The sequence below is a fragment of the Poecile atricapillus genome, chromosome 1, assembly GCF_030490865.1.
Source record: "Poecile atricapillus isolate bPoeAtr1 chromosome 1, bPoeAtr1.hap1, whole genome shotgun sequence".
Lineage (NCBI taxonomy): Eukaryota > Metazoa > Chordata > Aves > Passeriformes > Paridae > Poecile > Poecile atricapillus.
In genome coordinates, this window is record NC_081249.1 from 142,387,205 (window position 1) to 142,404,309 (window position 17,105).

Genomic DNA, 17,105 nt, shown 5'->3' on the forward strand with positions numbered 1-17,105 from the left:
GAAAGGGGAACTTCTAGGACTAGGAAACTTTCATTCTCACTTGGAGACTGCCAAAATAGACACCATATTCCACTACCAAAAAGCGGTAACATCTTCAATCTCTTCTCTGGTTCATGTGGTTTTGTTGAGGGTATGTATTTTTTTTCCTTAACCTTACCACCATCACATACTTCCTCGAATAAAACCTTAACAATTCTGTTTAAAGCTTTGAAAACTTTTGGATTGCTCTTCCTAGTGATGTTAACTTTAGGCAGGCTTCAACAGCTCAAAGACCATGTGGGTACCCAATCAGAACTGCTTCAGATGCTTCTGTAATAGGAGTAGAAAAGAAGAGAAAACTGTTGGCTTTTATCAGTGCACGGTGCCCCTTCTGACATCAGGCTGTCACACTGTAATGTTGCCTTTGCTGTGTCTGCCAGCAGAGCTCTGAGTTTTAAACAATGGTCAGCAAATCCCTTTTCTAAAGCTGGATTAACTGTACTTTTTCCTTCAGTGGAAACTGCTATTTGGGTAAGAGAGGAATCCAAAATTTTCATTTTCTCTCAAGACAGGCAAGCAAATAAAGCTGAGCTTCTTTGCTGTAGGAATTCAGGGAAGTGCTGGATAAAGAAGGAATCATCTGAACTATGTATTATCTGAACTATGCTTAACACCATCTGACATATCCAACATCTTCCCTCAACAAGGTGTGTATGTGATGGGAATGCAAAAGTGAGCCTGGAAGCGGAGAAAAAGGGATAATTGTTATCTGACACAGACCTTCTAGCAACAGGTGTGTAAGGTGTTAAGAAGGCTGTTAAAAAATTCTGTGTTACAGAATTCACTAATTTTAACCCCAAGTAAACAATCAGATGCTTGTGAGTTCTTAAAATACGGAAGAAAGAAATTCAGTGCATCTGTTGAAGCCAAGTCAAAATATTCTGATGCTTATTCCAGATTTGTTCAAAAATGCATCTGGGGATACCCTTCCATGCTTTCTCTGTGGAAAAAACCCTACAGCCTTATGCCCATCTCTATTAGGACTTTAGTTCTCTCCTTTCACCTTTAATTCCATCAACCATATTCCACTTCATTTACAAAGTCCTGGATTTCTTTTTCCCTCTTTGTCACTCTAAGTGTCAAATGTGTCCTGTATTTTCACACTCATTCAATATTCACTTACATTTTCTGTCCCCTCATGATTTTTCTGTGGTAGAGTTGAAATTATAAAATATGGTATTGTCATATTTTTGATTCTGTCTCTTGTAATAATGAGGTTTGCAGAAAGAGCTCTGCTTCCATTGAAGGTCTTCTGTAAGCCAGAATTAAGAGCCTGTCCATGGAGGGGGGGAAACCCAGGTTCATATGTTACTCAAAGCTGGACCAAGAGAATGATTGTTCTTACCAGAGGCTTCTGATTCTGAGCTGAACAATGTTCAACTGTAAATAATGCCAAATCTGTTTGTAGTTCTGGCTTTTCTAAAGTTGTTGTTGCTTTTTTCCTTGCAGCTTAGAAGGACTTAAAGGATACTTAGCGGTGGTTTTAGCTGTGCTATCCCATATTACAGGTACATGAAGAATTGGAGGGTGGTGAAAACAAACTGATGGCTGTGATCTTCCTACTGCTGATTTTAAAAATAACAGTAAGAGGTCCTATGTTAGGATCAAAGGGAAAAGATACAATCAACAGGGTTGTGTGGAGTGGGAGTCTCTTTTATGTAGTTGATTCTTGATACCTGGATGAAAGAAAATTTGGAAAGACAGCATGGCATTGACCATTGAAGCCAGGATCTTTTGCAGTTGTTCATTGAGGAAACTTCATCCATATGTGAATATGATAAAATTCTGATAGTGCTAGAATGCTACCAGAGACTGACAGGAATGTGTTCATCTCAACAAAAGATGCTTTTTACAGTGAGAACAATCATGCTACCTCCTCACTACCTCCCCAGGAACATGACAGAGTCCCCATTGCTGGAGGTTCTCAAGATGCAACTGTACTGGGTTAGTCTCATCCAGGCTCCCATTTTCCCTAAAAGGTTGCAGCAGCTGATCTTTTGAGGTCCCTTCCAAACCGGGCTGCTGCATGATTCCATGTTGAAGCAACAGCCTGTCAAAAGTTGAATAATAGTGAACAAAATAGTGTTAAGATCTGCCATGTGTCATTATTTTTACTGAAGAGGGAGAGGGTTAGAATTTTTCTTTTTGGAATAAAGCATGCCTTCAGGACTTAAACAAAACAGAGTTTTCACTCTCCACCAGAAATCTACTGTTTCTATCAAAGCAATAACAAGAGCCCGGTTTGGTAATTACCCTGTCTACTTAAGTTTTCTTTGTAATGTCAATATTTTTATGAATCTGTGGCAAATACAGGGCTGCTCTGTAGTAGTTCTGAAGGTTTGCATATTAGGTTTTGCTTTATTGGGGTGATGTTGTTTGGCCTGATGAAGAGTTGCTGGGAGGTGAAGGAAGCAGAGTAACAACCCACTGTTTAAGCAGCCCTGCCCTTGCTCCTCCCAACACCCCCACCACCTGCCCCCCCTCCAAATAAAGGATACACAGAAATGACAGGATGATAATTGACTTCTGCTTTTCAGCCAGAAATGACATTACTGCTTTGCCAGCTTTAGACATAAAAACATAAAACGACATAGATCCTAACTATTGCTTTAAGAGGGGAGGGGCAACTCACCCTTCCTCAGGAGACATTTCATTTCTCAAATAAATACAAAGATGTGGAGGATATTTGGAAGGAATCTGAGGAAACAGAGCATGCCATGCTAAATTTAAGGTGATGGCAGATACTAAGTATGAGGCCTGTGTTTAGACTGACTTCCTGTTTTTAAAATCTGGAGGTTGTTTGTATACTTTGATAGAAAACTGTTTGGTTACTGGATCCTGCTGCTATGCATCTGGAGGGAACCAAACTACAGAGAGTGAAGATGATTTTTTGGTTTTTTATACCCACAGGCGAGTGACAGTAGGAAATTGTTGTGGTCACATGAGGGATCAGGAGAGGCCATGAAAATTGAGTGATATCAGCTCAGCATGTGGCAATATCTCTGTTTAGCTTTTTCGTATTGTTTTGTATATATTGCATTGCTAAAATAAGTCAGGGGCTTGCCTCCTGCACAAGTGAAAAGATTTTTGAATACAGAGTTAGTAAAATTTCCACGCTTGCAATGTAATGTAAAGTTCCAGGAAAAATATTTGCCATAACTAATCCCAGAGGTGCCTTTCATTGTTCCTGCTCCAGAATAATGTGTAGAAGTGCAATTAGATATGTGCCCTTTGATTGCTGGTCCAGTTGCCTGAACAGCAAGCGCTGATTTCCGTCCTGTTCCTGGCCCACTGACTAACTGGGACTGAAACGTGACACTGGAGCTTTATATGTGTGTTTGGTCAGCCTTCTGTCTTATGCTCCCAGTGTTTAATGAGAGTTTGAGGTAAGAGAGTGGATATTCTGCTAAGGCGTCTCACACCAAGTGCACCACTTCCGCTTGGAGCTGGAAAAAACATGCTTCTCATCTTTATCCTTCCTGACCCTCTACTGTTACAGATAGAGTTACAGGATAGTGTCACTGGAGCTCTGAGCACTGGAAGATAAGCATGAGACGTCAAAGGTGAAATACTATCCACACTGAAATCATTGAGAAAATTCCTGCTGCCTTCAGGTGTGCCAGCTTTCATTCACCTTGTTCTTTTTGCTGGGAAACACCAGACATCCAGGATTGCTTCTGAAACTTTTCATAGGTTGAAATTGGTGTGCTTTCCCAGCAATCATGTGCATTACTTCACAAGTGCAAAACCGGGGTAGATCATGATTTATAATGACTAGAAGGTTAGTTCCCTTAAGGGAACAAATCACAAACTATTAGATCTGCAAAGGCTGTAATTCAAAATAGTTAAGCAAAGTATGCTTACATAACAGCACTACAGACACCAGCTAGTGCATATGAGAGAGTGCTGGTTGGTATCTGGGTCATAACGTGTCATTCAGCTTCCAACAGTTTCAGTAGCGTGGTAAAATCACAAAGAAGAGATGATGGAACATAGCAACTTTAATGAAGTGAGAAGAACACATTTAGTATGTGTGTGCTTATATATAGCCTATTATTAGTAGGAACTTTGAAGAGAACTATGTGTTTGACAATACAGCAGATTAAGTTACAGTTTGCAGACTGGGACAGCTGCACTAATTCTTTCTTTGCTGTTGCAGAGCTGTACTGCCATGCTGCTCACAGGGAAGGCCAGAAAAGCTGGTGAAAGGATTAAAGAACAAGTCTTCAGAGGAGGGGCTGAAGGAGCTAGGGGTTGTTTAGCCTGGAGAAAAGGAGGCTCAGGGAGACTATCACTCTCCACAACTACCTGAAAGGAGTTGTAGGGGAGCTAGGTGTCTTTTCTCCCAGGTACAAAGGGGAGCAGGATGATCAGAAATGGACTCAAGTTCTGTCAGAAGAGGTTCAGATTGGATATTGGGGAAAAATTCTTCACCAAAAGGCTTGTCAGCACTGGCGAACAGGCTACCCAGGGAATGGTGGAGTCTCCATTCCTGGAGGTTATTTAAAAGGCATGTGGATGTGGCACTTAGAGGTATGGTTTAATGGTGGACCTGGCAGTGTTGGGTTAATGGTTGGACTTGGTGACCTTAGAGATCTTTTCCAACCTAAATTATAGTGGTCTTGTTGGTCCTTTCCAACAGGAAGGGGTATTGGAGCTTAAAGTAGCTGGGATGAGTGTTTTGGGGTGCTTTTGAGGATAATGGTAGAAAATTGATTTGGAAAAGATAGTTTGAACAGTAGCTATTTTGGCTACAATATACAACTAGTTCTGGCTTTTTAAAAGGTTGTAGGTGACAGCAGAAGATGGTTTTTCCTGAATGTTCTGTGTTGTCAGTTTGAAGAAACCTATTTGATTTTTGTGGGTGGTTGTGGTTCTTCTGAATTTCCCTTAGTTTATTTCTACTAGTCTGAAATGTTGCGCAGATGATGAATTGCTTTTTCTTAGGAATGTCTGTTGCTTTTTTTGCCTTCTGGCTATATCACCCACTTGCTGTCCTTTTGACCCAGCCATTGGCCTGGCCATACCTGGAAAGTCCTCAGGAGATCTGACCACTCTACCCTCTTTCATTCCTTATTCAACTGTTCTTTCGGCCTTTATCCCTTGATACACCAGATGATGGCTGCTTTTTGGTTGTATGCGGTAATACCTTGAGATGTATGTTTTATACTAAACCTTTCAAAGATAACTTGTAGTGGATATGAGCAAAAGATTAAAAGGTTTTTACACCCATGACAGATGGAATAGAAATCCCACAACTAATTTGTTGGGTGCAGTTCAGCTTGGAAAATAATTTGTAGTTAAGGCCTTGCAACCTGCAGTGTAGCATTTGCAGGCAGGCAGCTGAGGCTGGCAGAAACCTCTTCAGCCAGTTTTGTGCAGAAGCAGCATAATGTAATCCCTTTTCAAGGAAGTGCATCCCTTCTGAAGTTCAGTCTTTGCTTTACTTGCACAAGTGAATCTCTTCACTGAAGGGCATTCTGTTGTTGAAAGAGTTGCAGAAGTATTACATCAATTTTTCAGATTCTGCTTTTCTCAATTAGAATGGAAAATTAGGAAATCATGAGGCTTGTTTTTTCTTCTTCCTTAAGGTTGATACAGTTTATGGTTAATCACAGGTACACTAGATGTATAAATGAGGTCAATGAAATCAAAAAGTCTGAAAATAGTTTAGCATGTATGTGATTACCACTTGAAGCAGGTATTTCTCTGTAATTCTTTCCTTATGATCTGTTGTTTAATCTAAGAGCTTTGGGTTTGAATTGCAGAAAGAGCCATGCAAAAAAATCCAACCCAGCTAGCCTGAGGGAGTTGATGATTGATAGAGTAATCATTTGTTTAACAGTGATATTGATTATATAGATTGTCTAGATAATGTCAGACAGAAGTTCAGGCATGACCTTTTAATTTTTGGGGGGTTGTTATAGCTGTTCTTTCTCAAGGAAGAGAATTTTTTAAGAGAAAGTGTGGGGTAATATCAAATAGTTGAATTTGCACAGAAATGAGAGTCAAGAGTTGTGTTAGTGTATTGTTCTGAAGGTGGGAAAGGAGGGCTGGGAGGTCCTTAGGCTAACTTTAAGGCTGGGAAAAAATATTCTTATCAGGCTATAGATTATCATTTGGACTACATTTTCTTTTGGTCAGTTTGTAAAGCTGAAAATCCTCTCGCTCTTAAAAATGTCAGTTATGTGCAGCCTATGTAACAGTTTAATGTTTACAGGTAAATAATAAAAGATTTTTTTTCCATTTTCACTGGAGTCTGAAATGTCTAAAATAGTGACATGCAAAAGGTATATATCTATAAAGTTTAGGGTTTGGAGAAGACCTTTCAAATAGCAAGGATTCTACTTCATAGAGTTTTCCCCTTGTGTTGTGGTGTCAGAACTAAGTGAAAAGCAGCAGCAGTGCTGTGGTCTAGGAGAAGACTGAGTTTGTAAAATAAGAGGGGTGTTCTGATACCTGGCATTCCTAGAATGTTTGTGATTAGTGACGAGTTATTTTTCAGCTGATTCCCAAGTCTCTTTTTGGCAAGTTTCACTTTGCTGTTGCCTTCAAAGAGCCCGTTTCCATGAAACTGCGCATAGTAATTGATCTTCAATTTCATCAAGCGAGGAGGGTGAATATTTTCCTTTGCAGTCAAGGATGTGTTCATAACACAGTAATGCATACACAGAGAAGAGTTGATGTCACTTTGTATTTAATATTTACTCTAGAATAGATGGGATCTCTTCAAAACATCTTTCTTTTTTTTCTTCCTTTACAGGTGTTACAAGTAGCACTGAGTGCTCCTGTGGACGTAATCATTTTACTTGTGCTGTCAGTGCTTTTGGTGAATGCACATGCATCCCTGCTCAGTGGCAATGTGATGGAGACAATGACTGTGGGGACCACAGTGATGAAGACGGCTGCAGTAAGAATACCATACTTGACTTGTGTTTGGGAAAATTGAGTATCTTTTTCTCTGCAGGTGCTTCCCTGTTTTACAGGCACATCCTACCATTTGTATGACAAAAGTTTTTGATTGTAGATGATGTACTTTTGACTGACTCAGAGTCAAACAAAGCCATTGTACACTGATATAAAACACTGTGAAAGCCCAACTTTGGCTTTTTTTGCAGCTAGTTTTAGATGGTGGTAAGACATGACTATGTTAGAGGGAGAGGAGGGACAGAGAAAAGTACCTCTCATTTTTCCACCCTTGCAAGAGCACTATCTCTGAATGATTTTGCTGTAAATATTAATGGAAAATAAAAAGCGTGAAGAGGCATATTGAGGGTATGTACCCTCTTAAGTAACATTCTAGTTTCTGTCCTGGCTGCCCTGTGAAGGGCGGGAAGGCAAACACTGAAATAACATTCATTGGTCTTGGGGTCTGCTGAGAGAGGTTACCTTGCAAGTACTGTGTATCTGCATAGTGTGGGCATCTGTGTAGCTGAGCCCAGCTAGGTGAGTACTGATGTGAAATGTCATTCTGAGTGGGTGTAGCATGACAGATGAATAGAGAAAGCCTCTTTCTGTGGAGACACAAGCAAATTCCTTTTTTACCTCATCTCTTTGGATTCCACAGAGCATGGTTGAATTGAAGAGTGGAAAAAAAGGCCTGGTCTCATGAAACTCCCTTACTAAACGTTGTCATAGAGCTGAAAATTTAAGGCTCCTAGCAGTGGACATGAGAGAGAAATTTATCTTTCCCTGCTGGATCTTTCTCTAACCTTCCCTGGTTGCTGCTGTTGATACCGTGTAGGAAGGAGCTTTCCTAGTCTTCTAAATATTGTCTTAAAGAATCTCTTCTTCATTAAATGTAGAAGTGTCAACCCAGCTTCATGAAAATTTCCTTCCTTCTCAATTCTTGTTTCTTAAAATATTGCAAAAGCTGAGTAATGTGGAAGACCTTGAGTCTTGGGGAGGTAAGGCGTATCCAATAGCTAAGCTGGTTTTACTGGCTTTTTATAAAGCACAGAAGACATTTTTTGGGGGATTTTTTTTTTTGTTTGTTTGTTTTTTGTTTTTGCAGGTAGGCATGGAGATTGGGGGATGGTGGTGGGGTTGTTTTAACTTTTTTTTTGGTGGGCTTAGTAAAGATTTAGACAAGTGATACTTCTTGATATGATTTTCTTTGTAATTCAACAAGTTTCAACTCCAAAAATTTCAAGTTAAGCAGGCATGGTAGGACTTAGGGGTGGTGCGAAGGATAAGATCTTCCATAGGAAGCACAGGAGGTGCTAACAAGAGTTGCTTCATACAACATGTGCTTAAACTGTGAATCTCCTTGCCACAAAACATTGAAACGTAAAACATTCTCAAATGCCAATCTGACAAGTTTATGGACCTATAATCCACTAAGGGCTGTTAAAGATGCATATGCCATATCTTGTTTGGGAAGTCTTTGTATTACAAGTAGGGGCAGATTTTGTGTTTTGAGGAAGAATGTTTATTTTCATGCTGCCTTCTTCTGCTTTTCTCTTGAAGATGGGAATCATCAACTGATGCATCATGTGTCTCTGTTACCTGTAAGAGAGGAACCTTTTGGTCTTGCACAGATATATTAAGCACAAGATATAATATATTAAGGAGATCTGGCCTGTATCTATTTGAATGGAAACTGTGCAAATTAGGAAGTAGTGCTGAAGTGTGAGCAATCCACTGATATTCTCAGACACTGGAGGTTGGGAAGGATAGAGGTAGACATATAAGAGACAGACTATAAAGTGATGCAGAGAATGTGGGAACTGGGTTTGACTTCTGCCTTTTTTAATTTACAGTTTATAAGAAGGTTGGCCACTGCAGTTAAGACAACAAAAAAAAAATTTCTATAAATACATTGGCAGTAAATGGAGGGCTGAGGAGAGTCTTTACCATTAGGTGAATGTAGAAGGTAACATTGTATCAGGGAAATGAGGAAAAAGGCAGAGTTACTTAATGCCTTCTTTGCCGTAGTCTTTAATGCCAAAACCAGTTGTATTCAGGGTACCCAGTTCCTTGAGCTGGACTTCAGTGACAGAGAGCTGAGTGAAGCCCCCATTTCCCAGAAGGAAATAGTGACCAGCATGCCATGTCTATGAGCCCAGATGGGATGCACCTAAAAGTAATGAGAGAGAATGAGAAAGAATTTGCCAAACCACTTTCAATCATTTACCAGCAGTCCTAGTTAACTGGAGAAGTTCCAGTTGAATGGAGATTGGCAAATAAAATACCCATCTAGAAGAAGAGTCTGAAGGATCATCCAGGGAACTAAAGGCCTGTCAGGCTGACCCTGGTACCAGGGATGGTCATGGAGCAGATCATCTTAGTGCCATCATACAACATGTGCAGAACAACCAGGGATTGGGCCTAGACAATATGCTTTGACAAAAGGCAGGTCCTGCTTAACCAACCTGATCTCCTTCTATGACAAGATGACCCAGTTAGTGGATGAGGAAAAGGCTGGGTTGATGAGCTGAGACTGTGCGAGGTTCAGCGAGGTGAAGTGTCAGGTCCTGCCCATGGGTCACAGCAAACCCAGGCAGTATTACAGGCTGAAAAGCTGCAGAGCAGAAAAGGACCTGGGGATGCTGGTCAGCAACAGCTGAACATGATCCAGTGTGTGTGTTCCGGTGGCCAAGAAGGCCAGTGGCATCCTGGAAGGATACCCTGTACTTGGCACTGGTGAGGCCACACCTCAAGTGCTGTGTCCTTGGAACAGCAGCTTAAACTTTAAATCAGTTTAAGCTTTCCACAAATCAGCAGTGATGCACATAGTACATGAGAACAGTTGGTTCACTGATTTTTCTTTCCATCTCTGGTTGTTTGTCTGTGACATGCAAAAAGTTTCCTGGTTGGAGTGAAATTTTGAGCTTCTCTGTTTTGAACTTGGTTTATGGTTTTATTTGTTTATTTATTTATTTTTTATGACTGAAATGATTAAATTTCTTGTAATACAAATACTGAACTAAAGATTTGGATTGTTCTGATTAAGTCATCCAGCAAGCCCCAGATTTACTAAGGCCTTTTGAAGAAACTCCTCAAAAAACATGGTTTTTTAGCCATAGTCGATGGCTAATCTTCATGCTGGAGTGGGTCCAGTTGTTTTTTCTGACTTACGAACCTCAACCACTTTATATAGAGTCTTCTGAGATGTTAGAGCTATTAAGATTCTTTTCCAGCAATTGTATGGATGTGCAGCTCTGGCAGGAATTTACAGGCAGGAATTATAATATCGAGTAGATGTCTTTGATTGGAAGAGATGTGTTTGCAAGGAATCTCACCTTTCCACTGGTCTGCTGCAAGTTAGTTTTGGAGTTACAGGATTTTCTTTTTTCTCCTGTGAATGTCCAAACTTTCCAGAGAAATAAAGCTGCAACCATACCTTTTTAAAGTGTACTTTTCTTCAGTGTATCATATGCTCAAATCTACACTATAAGCCAATACAATGAGAAGAATGAGTTCTGTCTACTTCCTTGGGAATAAGAGAGGAAAATGGGAAGACATTGGACTACTGGACTCTTAATAAAGCAAGAGTGAAACAGGTTGGGAGTTAATTTAGCAGGTCAAGATTCAGTCTTGCACCTGTGTCTATACAGTACTTTATATATGCTTGAGTAGTTGATTGGAGTTTGCTAAATTCTGTATTAATGCAACTTTCTAGCCTTGAATTGGTAATCTGTCTTTTTGGTTAAAGAATAACAGCTTGAAATGCAGTGTGTGGTGTAAAAAAATAAAAGCAAGATGCTTGGTAGTGAGTGGAGTTACAATTATGAAAAACAGGAGCAGACAGGGGAAACACTCCTTTTGAGAGACATTTTCAGTTTTAAGACAAATTCTTAAAATATATGGTGTGTTTTTTTGGTTGTTTTTTTAATATTCTGTTGCACACTATAAAAGAAATTACCACTTCTTGAGTTGGTTGCACTAAGTTTTTCCTCATCTGTCACTGTTTCTGCACACCCCAGACACTTTACATTTGTATTTGTGTCCTCAGAACATCTGCCTCTCCATAGGTATTTTCCATTGGTTTTAGGGGAGCCCTGCCTCTACTAACCTGTGATAGAAATTGTTCTCCTTGCATATTAGAAGCTGTGATGGAAGCCAATTATTCCGTGACATGTTTGCTTCCTGCTCTGGATCATGTTTACAAGCCGGAGTCCTGTAGTAATAATAGCAATAAGCAACCTGCCAGCTGTCATGCCAGCTCCATAGACTGTCTGGTGTCAGCTCTCTGGCTTGCTGACAGCGTCTGGCTTGGAAGCCCTCGCTGCACATGCACAGAGTTCAGCTGCCTTCCTGCCTTGTGCCAGCAGAGACTGCTTTGGCCTGTCCCTAACGAAAGCTGCACGCAAGCAGAGGAATGGTTTTCATTCTGCCCCCCTGCACGCCCTTTGAAGTCCTGCGTGGTGTGAATGAGTCTTACTTCCTGTGGCAAGGGTGAAAGGATAACTGAGTAAACTTAGCCTGAGGACTGATAAATAGTTCTGTTTCTCATAAGATACACCAAATCTCCCCATAACCATCCCCCCAGAAGAGTGTTCTTGCTCTGAATTTTAGATCTGTATCATACATAATTAACTTGTAAATGTGTTACTTTTTGGGACACAGACTTGCTTGCTTAGCTCTGTGCACTGTTGTACAATACTTCTTCCTTTGAAGGGACTGAAGAAAAATTTACTTCTTTTACCTGAAAGATTATTGAAAGTGATCTGTTGTTCCCATCTCATGGAGAAATCTATGCAGTTCCTGTTGAGTTACAGCTCATTCAAGCCCAGTAGAGGGTCACTTCCTTGCCAGGCAGGACCATCAGTATAACCTGCTCATCAGCCCCACAACAAAAATTTCTAAGGTGAGGTTAGGATAAAAATCTCACAGGTCTTGTATTAAAATTAATGAAAACTTTGAAAGAATAATTTTCCTTCGGCCATTCACTTAATCACAAGTCTTGAGCTCAGATGCATTGGCTCAGGTGAAGCTTCACTTCTAAACTTCAAGTTTTAAGAACTAGCAACTCTTGTCAAGAGTTCAGTGTTCTTTTGAAAACACGCCACTTCCATATCTGCGACTTTGTCATGTTATTGGGCCTGGAGAATGTGTGTTTCCTTTAAAAGGCACCAGAATTAATGCAATGCTGCCTCGGGCAGAGTGCTTGTGATCAAAGGGCTGTGAAAGATTGGATGCTGATAGTCTTTTAAATTATTTTTTTTTAATTTTTTTTTTTCTTTTGGCTGGCAACATTCTTAAATACAGTTCAGCAGTGCAATAACATTTTATGTTATTCTGGAACTAGATTTTCCAAAATGTTTGTTAGTAAAATGCAATGTCTCCTTTTCCTTTCTGAGAGTGGATTAACCTCCTTTATTTTTGTCCGTGGACTTTTTGCCAGCTGTGCTACGGATCTCAGCAAACAGATCTGTTTGCAGGTATGTATGTGTTTATACACATGCATGAATATGAACACAGCTGGGGGTCAGGCTGCACTTTTCTAATGTAGGTAGCATGAAATTTTTGAAGGTTTCTTTTATATTTATTAAAAAAATTAACTTCTCATTCTTCACGTGAATGAAAGTTTGTCTGATTAAGCAGCCAGTATTGTTCAAGCCTCTCTGCGTTCCAGAACTCTGAACAGCAGTTGCTTGCTGTCCTTGGGTACAAAACAACCTGCTCACCACAGGCAACAGGGATAAAGTGTTCAAAGGACAGTGGGACGTGATTCAGTCTGCGTTTCACCTTATAAACTTCCCTTTTCCCCCACCCTCCCCCTTCTCCTTCTGCTTGGCAATAAAAGAGTGTCCTGTGTAATAGGAGTTGAGAGAGGGGGAGGAATAGCAGGCTTATGATAGACCTAGCTTTTCTGAAACATTGGATGATGTCCAGTGTGACCATGCAGAGGATGAGCTCAGGGAAATGGTTGGAAGTTCAAAGGCCTTTTTGTATTGCTCACTGTCAGTTGACAGATGTGCTCTCTTTAGTTGTTGCTGCCCAGCCCAGTTCTTCCCACTGGCTCCCCCTCTTTGGGTTTGCTCCCCACCGTGCCTCTGCCTGGGGAGGCAAGTTAGTCCCTGTCTGTTTGGGTATTTGCCTACCTTCAGCTCCATCCTGGGGCTTGCCTTTGCTCATCTCTTTCAGGAACATAATGTTTCTTTGCATTGATATGGAGAGAACCATCTGGAATTGAGCAGAGAAGGGGAGGTTGAGGCTTAACTGTGTTTACTGTTGGCATAGCCTAATCCTGCTGTGAGTACTGGTGAAAGCACATTACTACAATCTATGATTGTTTACTTATCAGTGGAAGCAATGCCTATGAAGAACTTGCAGCTGTTTCAGAAAGTAATAAATACCCTTCATTTTACAGGTTGGAGAAGGAGGCTAAAGAGGTAGAACTGTCCCAGGGTCATGCATCAATATCAAGCTGGGATGAGGATATGGAGATTCAATTTCTAGTCTTCTTGATACTAATCCAGCTTGTTCTCCAGCAAGATGAAGCGATCTTGTTCCACCCCGTCAGTGAAAAGAGTTCTTGCTGCTTCATTTGTATTGCATGTACCTGTCTTCTGATTATGGCTTTTAAAATTATTTTAAATTAATATATGAGTAAAAGCAATACGCCTACTAGACTGTATAGCTGTTCCATTATGTCAGAGCAAGACATAGATAGTGGTGGTTGTTTGAGTGTCCTAAGTGTGACCTCCTGACTTTCGAATTTTGTCTTACCTTCAAATTTCCAAACACTTTGAATATATTTAATATTAATTAAATATAATTAAGCATAAATAATTATTAATCAGCATAATTATAATAAATATAATAATAAAATAGAATTAAGAATAAAATATTAAAAATAAACAATAAGATAATAAAATAATAAAAATTAATATAATTAAACAATATTAAACATTCTCTGTGGGCTAGTGATATGGCCTCGGCTTTAACTCCACAGAAATAAAACTCTTCAAAATATGAAGTAGTAAATGACCAACAAAAGAGCTGATTATTAACAACCCTAGAGCAAAGGGCTGTGCAGTGGAACTGGAATCTGATGTACTGAGAACAAATGGAAGGAAACAAGAATGTTTCTGTGTAAGCAGTGAGCTTTTTAGTGGGAAGGGATTGGAAGGGCAGAGCTAGGAAGAGAGGGATTAGCAAGAAATTACCTTCATGTGAAAGCTGCTCCCAGAATTTCTTGCATTTTCTTTTGAAGCATCTATTTCTGGCCATTATTAGATTCAGGTTACAAGGTTGGGTGCATCCCTGCCCTGATCCCATTGGCAGTTCCTCTGCTCTATGAGACATCAGCCCTCATTCATTAGTTTGGGTTTTTTGGTCTTAAGTGGATTTGTGGTTTTTCTTCCTCCTTTAAAGGAGAGCTCCTGTAGAAGGAGATTTAATCCCACCCTTCCCCCACCCCAATGTTGTCTGGGCTAGCACACACTTGCTTTCTGCTGGGTTGGGGAGTTTGGTCCTCCTTTGTATATGGCAGTTTGTGTTTTGCTTTCTTCCCCTGTGCTTGAAGCTTGATTTTTATATCTAGGGGGAGTATGAAATTGGCTGAACTACTCCCTGTAGGGGTGGAATTTCATTTTATGTTGTTACCTCATGAAGGGATGCAGCAGTTCAGTGGGATAATGGTATCCGCTCTGAACCAGCGCTAATGGCTTAACCCTCTGGGAGCCTGAAGAATTCTCCCCTGGAGAGTGAGCATGCAAATTCCCTTCCAGGTGGCTTCTGTGCAGTCCTTTGGTGATTAGTCATGCTAAAGCATATGCTGGGAGGATGGTCTTAGTCCTGAAATTGCAGCTGAGGCCAAAGAGGTTTTTCTCAGCGAGCAGTGTTTGGAAGTTGTGCTTGGGGTAGAGAGGTCTGATCTGTGGGACTGATCATCTGTATCCAAAAATGTCTTGGTTTTATTTGGAAGCAGAGTTTGGAAAGTAGAGAGTTTTCTACTTATACCTGCTCTGAGGAAGAAGAAAAAACTTCATTTGGCTGCAGCATCCCAGAGAAAGTGTAATGTAAGGAAAGGGGTCAGCTATTGGAAGATCAGGGTGCTGTCAAACCTGTAGTGGGAAAATACAGATTTTTGTGTTTCTCTCTCTTTCATACCCCTCCGGGGCCTAGAAGTAGCTGGATATGAGATAGGTAGATATCTGCATGGGGTAGCCTGGACATGATGGGAAGGGCCTTTTCTCAAGGGCCAATGCCAAATTCTTTGAGTTTTGAGAGCAATCACATCTGCAATGATGTCCTCAGATACAGAAATGCCTGCCATGCTACAGGAACAGCTGAGATGGTCTGAATTTGTGGTTAGAAAAATGGATGTTAGGGAAAGTCTGAATTTATCTACCCTAATATATTCTTACAGAGGGGGGCTTTTAGGACAGGGCCTTGGTGAGAAATGTTGAAGGACTTACTATGTAGAGCAGTGAATGATTTAGAATGTATAATCCATGCTTCTTTAACAGGACACTGGCAGCAGTCCTGGGCCAGGGGGAAACAGAGGGTTGAGAAAGCTGGAAAACCTGAAAATGTGGCTATTTGTTCTCCTTATTAAATCATCCTCCTTTTGTGTGTGGCTGCTGTCTTCACCTTCCTTTTTACCCACCTCCCTCTGCTCTCACTCCCACCTCCAGGATAGTGTTGGCAGGAAAGGGAGTAGCAGCATAGCAGAAAAGGGCTGGCCTGCCTGGTGACAGATGGGAGTTGCTGTCGGCACACTGGGCTGGGATGAAAGGGTTTCAGGCAGTAGCCTTTCCAGACCTCGCGTCGTCACATCACCGAGCAAATGCCTTTCTTTGGAGAACGCACCTGTCAGGAACAGTCTTGTGCAGCCCCTTGCCCCACAGCTGGCAGCACTTAAAAGCATGAACCTTTTGGGGTTGAGTGTTCCTCTCATCTGTGGGGGAAAGAAGAGGACTGGTGCTCCCCCTAGAATTCCAGCTTTGTGTCTTCAGGCCTCTTCAGACACTGTGGATTTTTGTTCCACTCCACTGCAAACAGACTCCTGCGTAGGGAAGCATTATCCCATGTCTGTCCTCTTCTTCCATCCTTTCTGGTTGGAAACCCCAAGCAAGATCTGGACTCTGTTGTTCATGCCTGAGGTACAGCAAATTATCCCCAGCAGTGGATTCTTGCCTCTTAGCTTCTTGCATATTTCTTAGACAAAAAAACTGAGAGTCCCCATGCTGAAACACACTGTAGCATGTTACTTTGTAAAGTCAAAACATTGCTTCTTATAGTTCTCATTTTAAGGAGCTTGCTGTGTAATATAAACAGGATGGACTGCCTCAGGAATCATGCAGGGAAGATATTGATAGTTTAATTTTGCTAGTTATAAAACAAGTGCAGTTATGGGAGGACATCAGGCTCAAGGATGAACTCGGTGAGGGAATTGCAACAGCTACTTTATTGTGGAAAGGTCAGTGTTTCTCTGGGGAAGAGGGACTGCTGAGCTATAGACCTACCCTGACCCCCCTCTAAGGAACAGCTCTTCCTGATGACTTGAAATTTTGTCTCTTGTTTCTAAGAGATTTAGCTCTGCTCCCTCAGGAGGGAAGGAACTTTGTTTCAGGAAGGAAGCTGGCTGCAGCTCCATGAGGTGTTTCTTTGCTCTTTCAGTGCTGCCCACTTGCTCCCCCTTGGACTTCCACTGTGACAATGGAAAATGTATCCGCCGGTCGTGGGTCTGCGATGGAGACAATGACTGTGAGGATGACTCTGATGAGCAGGACTGCCGTAAGTCACCTAAGGAAGAGGGTGGGTGCAGTGCCTGCCTGCTGTGACTGGGGAAAGTTGACCCTTTTTATTACAGGAATGTACGAATCTATCCAATGAATTGGACCTCTGCCTTTGTAATAAGCTATATTCTGCCTGTGACAGAGGTGTGTACCTGTAAGCCCTGCTGCCTTGGCACCTGGCTTGCTGTTCAGCTGCCTGTCTTGGGGGAGGAAATGCTTCTTCATCCAGCTGTAGAACCGTTTATGCCCTGCAGCCTTGCTAGTTAATGTCCCATGAAGCACTTCCCTGAGCTGGGCTTCATGCCCTCCCCTGTTAGTGGAAACACCTAACCCCTGCCAAATCCTACTGAACTCCCTGTCTGGCTGACTTCC

The 17,105-nt window shown here is 41.3% G+C and overlaps 1 protein-coding gene across 3 annotated transcripts in view; it reads left to right on the plus strand.

Annotated features, from left to right (window-relative positions):
- The window catches only part of LRP4 (LDL receptor related protein 4), an 84,613-nt gene that overhangs the window by 33,916 nt on the left and 33,592 nt on the right, over window positions 1-17,105 (plus strand). For all 3 annotated transcript variants that reach the window (XM_058852195.1, XM_058852204.1, XM_058852211.1), the window contains exons 2-3: window positions 6,803-6,949; window positions 16,615-16,731. In XM_058852195.1, coding sequence (XP_058708178.1) covers window positions 6,803-6,949; window positions 16,615-16,731 — 264 coding nt within the window. The remainder of the gene's footprint in view (window positions 1-6,802; window positions 6,950-16,614; window positions 16,732-17,105) is intronic.